The sequence below is a fragment of the Antennarius striatus genome, chromosome 8 (assembly GCF_040054535.1).
Source record: "Antennarius striatus isolate MH-2024 chromosome 8, ASM4005453v1, whole genome shotgun sequence".
Taxonomy (NCBI): Eukaryota; Metazoa; Chordata; class Actinopteri; order Lophiiformes; family Antennariidae; genus Antennarius; species Antennarius striatus.
The window spans coordinates 13,796,516-13,809,503 of record NC_090783.1 but is presented as its reverse complement, the minus strand read 5'-3'; the positions used below and the strand labels follow the sequence as shown (position 1 = coordinate 13,809,503).

The following is a 12,988-nucleotide window of genomic DNA, read 5'->3' as shown; positions in this document are numbered from 1 at the left end:
ACTCCTTCCTAAAAGTCATGCAACACTCTTCCTTTTTCAGCTTCCACCATTTCGTCTTCTGCTCTGCCTTTGCCCTCTTCATCTTCCTCACCACCAGAGTCATCCTACACACCACCATCCTATGCTGTTTGGCTACACTCTCACCTACCACTACTTTGCAGTCACTGATCTCTTTCAGGTTACACCGTCTACACAAGATGTAGTCTACCTGTGTGCTCCTACCGCCACTCTTATAAGTCACTCTATGTTCCTGCCTCTTCTGGAAGAAAGTATTCACTACAGCCATTTCCATCCTTTTTGCAAAGTCAACTACCATCTGTCCTTCTGCGTTCCTCTCCTGGATACCAAACCTGCCCATCACCTCCTCATCACCTCTGTTTCCTGCACCAACATGTCCATTGAAGTCTGCTCCAATGACAACTCTCTCACTTCTAGGCATGCTCTGCATCACTTCATCAAAGTCCGACCAGAATTTCTCCTTCTCCTCCAGCTCACACCCTACCTGTGGAGCATACCCGCTAACAACATTGAACATCACACCTTCTATTTCTAGCTTCAGACTCATCACTCTATCTGACACTCTTTTTACCTCCAGGACATTCCTAATGAACTCCTCCTTCAAGATAACGCCTACTCCATTTCTCTTCCCATCTACACCATGATAGAACAACTTGAACCCTGCTCCTAAACTTCTAGCCTTGCTACCTTTCCACCTGGTCTCCTGGACACACAGTATGTCTACCTTCCTCCTCTGCATCATGTCAACCAACTCTCTACCTTTTCCTGTCATAGTTCCAACATTCAACGTCCCTACTCTCAGTCCTATACTCTTGGTGTTCCTCTTCTCTTTCTTCGTGCGAACGCACTTTCCTCCTCTCCTTCTTCGACCAACAGTAATCCAATTTCCACCGGCGCCCTGTAGGTCAACAGCGCCGATGGCGGTCGTTGTTAACCCGGGCCTCGACCGATCCGGTATGGAAGTCATAGGTTTGATTCGCATATTTGATTTGGCAAAAGTTTTACGCTGGATGCCCTTCCTGACGCAACCCTCTGTATTTATCCGGGCTTGGGACCGGCACAATAAGACACTGGCTTGTGTCCTCTTGCGGCTACATTCAGAGCAGGACAAAATGGTGGAAGCTAAAAAAGGAAGAGTGTTGCATGACTTTTAGGAAGGAGTTAAGACAGGCTCTGGGTGGTCAGGAGGTGCCTCTAGATGACTGGACAACTACAGCTAATATGATCAGGGAGACAGGTAGGAGAGTACTTGGTGTGTCATCTGGAAGGAAAGTAGATAAGGAGACTTGGTGGTGGAATGAGGAGGTACAGGAGTGTATACAGAGAAAGAGGTTAGCCAAGAAGAAATGGGACACTGAGTGGACTAAGGAGAGTAGACAGGAGTACAGGGAGATGCAGGGTAAGGTGACAGGAGAGGTAGCAAAGGCCAAACAAGGGGCTTATGATGACTTATATGCTAGGGAGAGACTGATCTATACAGGTTGGAAAGACAGAGAGAGAGATGGAAAGGATGTGAAGCAGGTTAGGGTGATTAAGGATAGGGATGGAAGTCTTCTGACAGCTGCCAGTAGTGCGATGGGAAGATTGAAAGAATACTTTGAAGAGTTGATGAGCGTGGAAAATGAGAGAGAACAAAGACTAGACCAGGTGACTGTTGTGGACCAGGAAGTAGCAAAGATTAGTCAGGATGAAGTGAGGAGGGCATTGAAGAGGATGAAGAGTGGAAAGGCAGTCCTTCCTGATGATACCACCCCCCTACCCCCACTAGGTAAACTGGACTATAATCTAGTGTACCTACAGCCCACCTACAACAACATGACAGGTCAGGAGGTGGTCCCCAGAAGCGGAGGAGACGCTGAGGGACTGCTTCCAGACCACCGAATGGGATGTTATTGTGGGCTCACATGGGGAGGACATTGAGGGGGCAGCTCAGTGTTATACAGATTACATGAACTTCTGTGTGGACACCGTGGCCCCTGTTAGGACAGTCAGGTGTTACCCCAACAACAAACCCTGGGTAACTAAGGAAGTCAAGGCTGTCCTGAACAGGAAGAAGCGGGCGTTCAAGAGCAAGAACGAGGAGGAGATGAGGAAGACCCAGCAGGAAGTGAGACTCTGCCTGAGGGAGGCCAAGGAGGTGTACGGGAGGAAGTTGGAGAAGCAGCTGGGGCGCAACCAGGTGCGGGAGGTCTGGAATGGGATGAGAACCATCACCGGACACGGGAAAGGGCGCAGCGCTGTGGAGGGTAATAGTGAATGAGCGAATGAACTAAACAGCTTTTTCAATTGGTTCAGCTCCCCCACCACTCGCTTTCCCAGGCCTCTACCGGCCCTGCGGACCGCTCCACTGATGCTTCCTCTTCCTGTGCTTCCTTTCCTTCCACCCCTGCCACTCCTCCCGAGCCCACTCCTGTGGAAGACCTTCGGGCTCAGTGGTTGGACTGAGCCTGGACTCTGTGGTGACACTTCTGGAGAGCAGGACCATGTCTAAAGTCAGGGCTATCATGAACAACACCAGCCACCCCCTGCAGGTCTGGTCACTAAGGTGTTTAAAGGTATTCGGACCAGCAAAGCAACGGGTCCTGATGGAATGGGGGCATTCCTCCTAAAAACGTGTGCGGAGGAACTGACCCCGGTGTGGCACAATCTGTTCCTGATGTCAGTGGACACGCAAGTTTTCAATTGTTGGGGGTGTAAAACCACACACCCCACATAGGGATGTGTGTGGGGGGGTACCCCCGCATGGGGGATCAGGGGGCGAGTACCAGTACCAAAGAAACCTTGTCCTATAGAAAACAATGACTGCAGACAGGTAACATTAACCTCCAATGTGGTAAAATCCTTGGAGAGAATCCTAAATGAGAAGCTCAGAAAAGAGGCAGAGCCATCACTAGATCCATATCAATTTGCGTATGCAAAGAACCGTGGAACTAGTGACGCGATCTCCACTCTAACCCATCATATATTGAAACCAATTGAATCCAATTCTTGTTAGATGGTACTTGTCCTTTCTTTCTGACAGACAGCAACAGGTGAGGTTTAACTCTGTGCTCTCTGAAAAGGCAGTGAGCAGCACAGGGGCCCCCCAAGGGACAGTGAGCTAAACCCTCCTGTTTATCCTTTACACCAATGACTGTGTTGGCTCACAACCCAATCAATCAAATTCCATAGCAGAGGGTGGAAGGGGCGGGAGGAGATGACGTTGAGACACTGTTCAAAATGTGGCTCCTGTTGCACTAGATACATGCTGCTCTGTTTTTTTCTTCTTATCTATTCATTATTATCTATTAAGTGTTACTATGAGGGTGGTCGATGTGTGTAGACCTGTCGGGGTGTATAAATCACTGTGTGCCTTATTGTACTGTACTGTAATGTCCTGTAATGTATTGCATGTATTGCTGCAAGTCTGTATGTCCATGACAAATTTCTCCTTTGAGACAAAATAACTTTGAACACCACCAGCAGAGAAGCTCCTTCAGTGGCAGACTGCTGTCACACAGCGCCTCCACAGAGAGGCTGAGGTCCTCCTTTGTGCTGCGTGCCATCAGGGGCTACAATGACTCTCTCAGGAGGAGAGGGGGGGGAGGTGGCGAGGTCAGCACGGGGTTGAATGGAGGAGAGGAGATGGGATGTCAGCCTGTGCTGCAGTGTAGTGGGGCCAAGGTGATGTGATGATGTGATGTTATGATATTAGATAGTTACGCCTTATATTTTTGACCATTGTGATATTAGATATTAGATAGACATTAGATATTAGATGTTGTGATATTATATAGTGACTCCTTACATTGTAAGAAGGGTGCACCTTACCCACCATGTGGGCCTCCCGCTAATTTTCACTTGCACTTTTTATTTTTATTTGTTATTTTATTTTATACTGTTTTCATTTTAGTTATAATCTAGCATATGTCCTGTTAATGCTATATGTGTCTGTTAGTGTAGTGTATGTATTGTGGTATGTCCTGTGATGTCAGTGTTTCCTTTTCTCCTGGTGTTTTCATTCATTATGTAATGCCTGAGCAGTGGATGTGCAATTTACTCCAGGATTAATAAAGTATCTATCTATCTATCTATCTATCTATCTATCTATCTATCTATCTATCTATCTATCTATCTATCTATCTATCTATCTATCTATCTATCTATCTATCTATCTATCTATCTATCTATCTATCTACCTGGAGGTATGGAATTGTCTAGGAGAGGTTCCAGTAGAGTTTCTGACTGACTGGGTTGTTCAACGGGATCTTAGGTAGTGAGAAGATACCTGAGGAATGGAGGAGAAGTGTGCTAGTGCCCATTTTTAAAAACAAGGGAGATGTGCAGAGTTTCGGCAACTACAGAAAAATAAAGCTGATGAGCCATGCAATGAAGTTATGGGAAGGAGTAGTTGAAGCTTGACTATGGGCAGAAGTGAGCATTTGAGAGCACCAGTATGGTTTCCTGCCAAAAAAAGAGTACTACAGATGTAGTATTTGCTTTGATGATTTTGATAGAGAGGTACAGAAAGAGCCAGAGAGAGCTGCATTGTGTTTTTGTCGATTTGGAGAAAGCTTATGACAGGGTGCCCAGAGAGGAACTGTGGTATTGTATGAGGAAGTCTGGAGTGGCAGAGAAGTATGTTAGAGCAGTGCAGGACATGTATGAGGACTGTAAGACAGTGGTGAGGTGTGCTGTAGGTGTGACAGAGGAGTTCAAGGTGGAGGTGGGACTGCATCAGGGATCAGCTCTGAGCCCCTTCTTGTTCGCTATGGTGATGGACAGGCTGATAGACGAGGTTAGACAGGAATCTCCATGAACTATGATGTTTGCAGATGACATTGTGATCTGCAGTGAGAGCAGGGAACAGGTGGAGGGGACACTAGGAGAGGTAGTTTGTCCTGGAAAGGAGAGGAATGAAGGTTAGCCGCAGTAAGACAAGAGTACATGTGTGAATGAGAGGGACCCAAGTGGAAGAGTGAGGTTACAGGGAGAAGAGATCAAGAAGGTGGAGGATTTTAAGTACTTTAGGGTCAACAGTCCAGAGCAATGGAGAGTGTGGAAAAGAGGTGAAGCGTTTACGGGTAGGATGGAATGGGTGGAGAAAAGAGTCAGGTTTGATGTGTGATAGAAGACTTTCAGCTCAAATGAAAGGAAAGATGCACAAAACAGTGATGAGACCAGCAATGTTGTTTGGTCTAGAGACAGTGTCACTGAAGAAAAGAAGGAGACAGAGCTGGAGGTAGCAGATATGAAGATGCTGAGGTTCTCTTTGGGAGTGACCAGGAAGGATAGGATCAGGAATGAGTACATCAGAGGTATAGCACATGTTAGAGGTTTTGAAGATAAAGTCAGAGAGGCCAGACTGAGATGATTTTGACATGTTCAGAGGAGATAGTAAATATATTGGTAGAAGGATGCTGAGTTTTCAACTGCCAGACAGGAGGCCTAGAGGAAAACCAAAGAGGAGGTTTATGGATGTAGTGAAAGAGGACATGAAAGTAGTTGGTGTGAGAGAAGAGGATGCAGAAGACAGGGTAAGATAGAGCCAATTGATTGGCGAACCCTAAAGGGAAAAGCTGAATGGAAAAAAAGAAGTTTTAACAATAAAAAATTTAGTCGCATCAATGTTGTGGCACCAGCTGTCCTGCATTGACCCACCCCACCAATGTTGTTATCAAAAATCCAGACAGAAATGGTAAATTTCTTCTGGTACTGCCGCCACTGGATCCCACAGAGCGTACTCTTTCTACCCCGAGAAGAAGGATGTGCAGGGGGTTATTCATCTGGCCAGCAGGGGCGCGTTCCATCTGCAGTTCATTCAGAGGTTCCTAGCCCTGAGGATTCGGTGTGGCAGCCCATGATGCAGGCAGTACTAGCCCAGTGCTAGGGTCTGGGACTTGACTGTGCCTTGTTTTTAAGGGACCTGAGGAGCGACAAACTGAAAGACCTTCCGGTGTTTTATCAGGGTGTTTTTAAAATCTGGGTGTTTTCACTAAAGAAAAGCCCAAGGGATTTTAGCTCACTTTATTGGATTTTAAAAGAACCTTTCATCAAAGGAGGACTTTTTAACGTGAAAGACATTGCAAGACAAGCAGTGGAAAACAAGTTCATCTCACCTAAAATCTCCACCCTTGGGCTTATGGTGGAGTTTTGTGGACCCATCTTTGAAGACGCTCTTGCTCTGTTCTCTGCTGTGGGTGTGACATCAGTGAGGCTTATCGGAGGCCTACTGACAAGATGGAGGAGCCGACTCAACCCACAGCAACCGACTTCGATCAGTTTTTATTGTACAGGTCTTTTAAATCCAGATAACGCCGATCCCTTCCCAGTTTGTTTATTTATTTTGTATGTGAATTCCTTTTTGTGTGAATCTGTTTTTGCATGAGTGTGATTAATGTGTTCATCTGTTTTCTTTGAATAAATGTAATTTTTAAAATTAAAAAAATGTCTTTCTCTCTCTGTCTCTCACTCACTCTCTCACTCTTTCTCTCCCTGCCACCTCCCCACCCCTCCGAGGCCTGATAAATCAATTTGCATTGACTTATTCCTGTCTCCATTAAGTTCCTTTCTATTAGTGGTCAATATAATGAAATGGATATGAGGGAAATGTATATCAGTGTGAAGTTGCATGAGTCCCGTCAGAGTTCCTGGCCAATACTGCAATTTTTAAAAAATGTTACCTAACTAATTATGACCGATTTAGTATAGGTAAAAGGTAAGAAGCAAATTTGCATTGCTTGATAAACCAGACATTCCATACCATAACCTTCTTAAATTTTCCTGCAGACGGGTTTAGGATGTTTTTCTTTTTCATTCTAACCTATTTAAGTTGTCTCTTTACAAACTTGTCACTGGAGTCTTCCTCAACCCTCAGGTTCCTGTGGAATGTAATTGCATCTACTACTTGGGTTCATTGTCGTCAAGCACTGATATCAATTATGTTATTGTTACTTTTTTATGATCATCATTATTATCATTATATTACTATCATTATTGTTATCATTGTTGTTACTATAAACTATAATCTTTAGTTTTGACTCTGCAATGTCTTCATCTCTCCTTCTCTCTCCTTCTTTCTCTCTTCTCTCACCCAGATAGGTCATTGCAGAGGAACACCCACCTTGAGTCTTCTGTCTTCTCAAGGTTTTTCTGTTAAAAGAAAGATTTTTATTGCTACTGACTTCACGTTTGTGCTTTCGCTCTCTGAAAAATAAAGAGTTGGTTTAGACCTGTTTATTTTAAGAAGGGACTCTGATATAATTTATGTTGTGACTTGGGGATCTATGAATTAAGTTAACTTGACAATCTCATATATCCAGTTCATTAAACATGTCAGTGAAACACCCAACAATAAACAAGACTTTCTTGATTAAAATCATTGAGTGCACATAAAAAGCATGTCTTTTATAAGCTGAATACAAATATAGCCCAAGTTCTGGCTGTTGTGTGTTGACGAAATAATTCACTATTACCCGCATGTGGAAATAATGGTCCATTTTCATTCTCTCTGGCTATTTACTGCTTTGATCTGTAGTTGGTTTGCATTTCTTTTTGAAAATATTTAATTATTCAAATGACTGATTCAAAAATAGAAGAGCTTTCAAAAGTGATCTGACTTTACTGTACTTGTTTTCCTGCTTACTTCACTCTTCTCTATCAGAAAAGTCTGTCACAAATGAGCTCCATACTGATTCAACAATCTCGAGTGGTCGGACAATTGGGGACGAGCACTATAATAAAAAGACATATATCCACAAGGAACTATGCATAACTAAAGGAGCCAAACCCTTGGCAGGGTAGCTCACTTTCCCTAAAATTAGTGATATGAGAATGTGTGCGTCATCATATTACTCCTGGTGCATTAAAAACTGGCTCTTGGAATTTGCATAACATTGACATAGTTTTTGGTGTGATAATATTTTAGAAAAGCAATATTTCAGCATTGGTGGTTTTCCTCAGATTTTTTAAAATTTCTTCAAAGATACAGTGTTTGCATCCACTAACTGTGTAACTGTGTAAAGTGTTGATGCTTTTAAAAGGGCATACCACCACTACATGACATAGCTCTTGTCGAAAAGGTGACATGGTTGCAATATACAGTACAAAATTGGTTTACCTGGTTTCTGGTTTGAAAACTGGTTTGAAACCAAATTCTTTGCTTAATACTCTGTAAATGCATGAGAGTTGCATGAAGTAGAGTCTAGTTTTAGTTGCAGGTCCCTTCCACCTCTTCGTCAAAATTTGGAGGAGGCAAATCTAAACCATACCTCTGACATACAAACAACTCGGCAGTCAAACAAGCATTAGAACATTTTTTAATCATCAATATGAAAAAAAAAATTAATGATTTTAACATTAAAACTTCAGTAACTGCAGAACTTTTTCACTATTCCTGTCTCTGATCAGTATGATTCACTTTCTCTGTCCCTTCATCACATTTCCTCCCAACACCCATTCTTCCTTGCTCTGTCATGTTTCACCATGAACACTTTTTTTTCAGCTGTTAAAATAAAAAAGAAGAGAAAGAAGTGGGTGTACGCTCTGCATACTAAAACAATGAAGGAAGGCACTGAATGTTTGACTGATGTTAAAGGGAATAGTTTACTTGTCACACTCCATCTATATAATCTAAATCTGTCAACCTGAAGGCATGGATGGATTTCAAATTCTTGCATCTAAACAAAATGAAGATAGAAAGAGTGACACTGATGTGCAGTAATAACAAGTTAAAATGGAATGGTTTTGAACAAGAAGAGTATGTGTAATCGCAAGGGGGAAAAATGTCTGAAAATCATGTTTGCTTGAAGAATCATGACTCCAAATTCAGTTTTCTGATTGGCTAAAACAGGTTCCGTTTATAAAAAAAAACATATCCACCTATCACAGAGCAGAACATTCTATAATGGTGTTACCATAGATACATTTTTAGTACATATCAACATGGTGTAAAATTCAAATAATCATTCAAAGAAACAAAGCCTCTTTAAGTGTTTACATTTCTAAATCTTTTAAACGATTGCTTTTTGTCGATTGCAATGAAAAAAACGGACACGCCCATTTTCAACACTAACAGCAACAATAATAATATATGAGGATCCAATGAAAATTTCAAATATAGCACATGAAAACAACAGATAGAGCAAGAAATCAAAGGAATGTGCAAGATTTGAAATAGGTAAAAAATAAGATGAAGGAAAGACTTGGAATGATGGAGAACAACAGGGACAGAAATGGCAGAGCGAGACGGAGGTGAGCGAGAGATAAATCAAAATAGAGGTTTAGAGAAACGAGACAGACAAAGACAGGCACATGCTCTGAGGCAAAGAGATGAAGTAATTTAAAAAAATCAATTTTGAAAAATACCAAGTCAGAATGACTAAAAAAAAATACAGAAAGGAGGGGACCAGCAGAAGAAAAATGGAGGGAAATGGTAGGTAGAAACACAGACAGCAGATACAGAGGGAGGCATTCTGAGGGAGAGAGAGAGAGAGAGAGAGAGAGAGAGAGAGAGAGAGAGAGAGAGAGAGAGAGAGGCATTCAGACAAGCGTGAAGCATAAACAATGGAGGCTAACAAAGAAAATCCCAATGGAGGCATCAATCACTGCTTCACTTATTCCTCCTCCATGTGATTTTGGGTTTTTATTGAAAGGTTTTGCTCCACACTCTCTACTTCTAACACCCTCTTCCACTTCTTTTCTCTCCCCTGGCACTCCCACCTCTTCCCACCTCCATCCATCCAACCATCCATCCATCCATCCAACCATCCATCCATCCATCCATCCATCCATCCTTCCACCCATCCTGTCTCCAAACCAACACCAATTCTCAGTGTCAGCCATCTCCTACCATCCTCAACCCAAACAATGTGCTAATTTATGCATCCGTTCATCAGTGCATGTAACAAAACAGTCTTTCCTAATCTTGATTAAAACCAACTTGTTCTCAATTTGTGAGGACCATTTAGGGAAATGGGAAACCTGCAAATGAAATGTATAGGAAAAATGGACATTTTCCTTTACTGCAGGTCATGTATATCATCTTCAACCTCTCTGCCCATAGCACACACAAAGGAATATCAAGATAGTAAGAGGGATGGATGAACGAAACAATTGCAGAATGGAACGTATGATAAAAGACAAAGAAAACCCAAAACAACACAAAACAGTAAAACACTCGGTCCTACCTTTTTGGCTTTGTGATTCATCCATGTTTTCCTCCATTGTGGCAGGTTACGGTCCCTTTTTCTATTCTTGCTGTGAAGCTGGTTAAAGCCTCTTGCTAGCTCTCTGCTCAGTGTGCTGGTGTGTGTGCGTGCGTGTGTGTATGTGTGTAGGAGGCTGTGTGTAAGTGTTTTTCCCTCCCTGCAGATGACAGAGGTTCAGGGAAGTCCCTCTTTCAACACAGCTCTCTCTTTCCTCACTCTGCCTGTAGGCTTCTTTAGCATACTTATATATATATATATATATATATATATATATATATATATATATATATATATATATATATATATAATATATATATATATATATATATATATATATATATATATATATATATATATATATATATATATATATATATATATATAATATATAGCAGCTGGATAGTACAGTGATTAAGTCAACTGACTTGAATGCAGGAGGTTGTGGGTTCGAATCCGGGTCGGGACAAACACTATCCAGTCAACGTACACAAAATGCAGAAAGGGGCGTGGTCTGGAATGCAGGAGGGCGTGGGCGTGGCTTCGAACCCCACACATGGCGGGCACTATCCAGTGAGGGTCTTTAGACAAGACCCTTAATGCTATACCAGCCTACCTCAAAAATATGAGTGAACACAATAATGACAGAGTCATACTGGCTTGGACGTCGTCCGGGTTAACAAGGTCCGTGTCAGATGCTAGGGAACCAGGGCAATCTGATGACAAATGGGCTACTGGAACAAAACACACATGGACAACGGCGGAGAATATGGAGTTGTTGGAATGCTACTACACAAGTAATCCGAGAGAGAGGGGATATATGGGGCGAATGTGGTACCAGTGGATGCTTCGAAACCCACAATCAAGGCTAACAAAGAACACAGAAAGGAGGACGTTAGTGTCTGGCACGTCGCCAGTTAGCCACGTCTCAGAGAACACCAACAAGCTGGTCTCCCAGTAGCGCTGTTCAGTCCTGCACAGCGCCGTCAGTTCGTCCAACTTGTTCGGTAGAGAGTTCACGTTCCTCGTGATGACGGAGGGGACGGAGGGCTTGACTCTCTTCCGGTTAGCGGCTCTAGCCGTTAGTCTAGTCCTTTCAACGCGACCCGCTCGGCATCCGCGATATCTCCGTCGGAGCTCAGCGGGGATGAGATCGCGTGTTGCGGGGTCTCCTTTGACCCTCAGAGACATCAACTCCTCCCTGGAGTACACTAGCATATCACTATACATTATCTAATTTTACGTAAGAAAAATACACGCAGAAACATAGAAAAAAACGCAAAATTATGCAAACAAACTCGCTCTGAGCAGAGGAAACTGCAGCCTGCTCGCGCATGCGCAGAAGAGATATCTACCACAGTAGATCTGACCCAAGGTGCAGGCTATGTAAAGAAGCGCCAGAGTCAGTCCAGCATGTGGTAGCAGGGTGTAAGATGCTTGCCAGCTCAGCATACATGGAAAGGCACAACCAAGTAGCTGTGATAGTGTACAGGAACATCTGTACCCAGTATGGACTAGAAGTACCCAAATGCCAATGGGACAAACCACCGAAGGTGGTTGAGAACGACAAGGCTAAGATCCTGTGGGACTTCAGCTTCCAGACCAACAAACAGCTACTGGCTAACAAACCGGACATAGTGGTGATGGACAAAGAGCAGAAGAGAGCAGTGGTGATAGATGTGGCGATTCCAGCTGACGCCAACATCAGGAAGAAGGACCATGAAAAGATTGAGAAGTATCAAGGGTTGAAGGAACAGCTGGAACAGATGTGGAAGGTCAAGGTTAATGTGGTCCCCGTGGTAGTAGGAGCACTTGGGGCAGTGACCCCCAAACTGGAAGAGTGGCTTCAGCAGATTCCTGGAACAACATCTGAAGCTTCAGTCCAGAAGAGCGCAGTCCTAAGAACAGCTAAGATACTGCGCTGAACCCTCAGACTCCCAGGCCTCTGGTAGAGGACCCGAGCCTGAGGATGACACATAGATACCCCCCCACAAGGGTGAGAGGGACATTATATATATATATATATATATATATATATATATATATATATATATATATATATATATATATAGCTGCCGACCTTAGATCATGACCCAAATCGAAACCTGGAGCCTCCGACAAATACCGAAGCTAAGTTGTCAAGTACCTTCAGAAGATCTGCTAAAAGATGTGAATGCTGCAATAAGAACCATCCCCACAGGGAAGATAACTGAAACCAACAAGCTGATCCACAGTACAGCAACACTAATCCTCGAGATGCTGGGATATAAGATCAACACAGGGCATAACAAGCAATACCCTCCATGGAAGAGACGGTTAGAGGCCAAGATAAAGGTGACACGGAGAGAAGTCAGCCAGCTAGCTGAGCTACAGGAGGGGAACATGGTGAATAAATAGGAAATACAGGAAATACAGCAAGCTCTCCATACCTGAAGCACTCGAAACTGCCAAACTGGCTACCCGACTGAAGAGATACACCAAAGAGATTGAGGCCAGGAGAATAAACAAGACCTTCTCCACTCAACCAGCAAAGGTGTACTCTCAGTGGCAGGGAAATAGCATCCGGCCAGACCCACTGAGGTGGAGAAATACTGGAAGGGCATATGGGAAAGAGAAGCATCACACAACACCGATGCCCAGTGGCTAGTGGACCTGAGGACTGACCACAGCTGCCTCCCAGAACAAGAACCAGTAACCATCTCAATGGCAGACATCCAAGAAAGAATGTCAAAGATGAAGAGTTTGTTAGCACCGGGCCCGGATATGATCCATACATACTGGCTAAA

General features: G+C 43.4%; 1 protein-coding gene across 1 annotated transcript in view; it reads right to left on the bottom strand.

The window, feature by feature from the left end:
* gpm6ab (glycoprotein M6Ab) overlaps positions 1-10,303 on the bottom strand; it is a 45,628-nt gene extending 35,325 nt beyond the window's left edge. Inside the window, exon 1 of the mRNA XM_068321870.1 lies at positions 10,185-10,303. Within this exon, the coding sequence (XP_068177971.1) occupies positions 10,185-10,221 (37 nt within the window). The 5' untranslated portion in view covers positions 10,222-10,303. The remainder of the gene's footprint in view (positions 1-10,184) is intronic.
* Between the last annotated feature and the right edge of the window lie 2,685 nt (positions 10,304-12,988).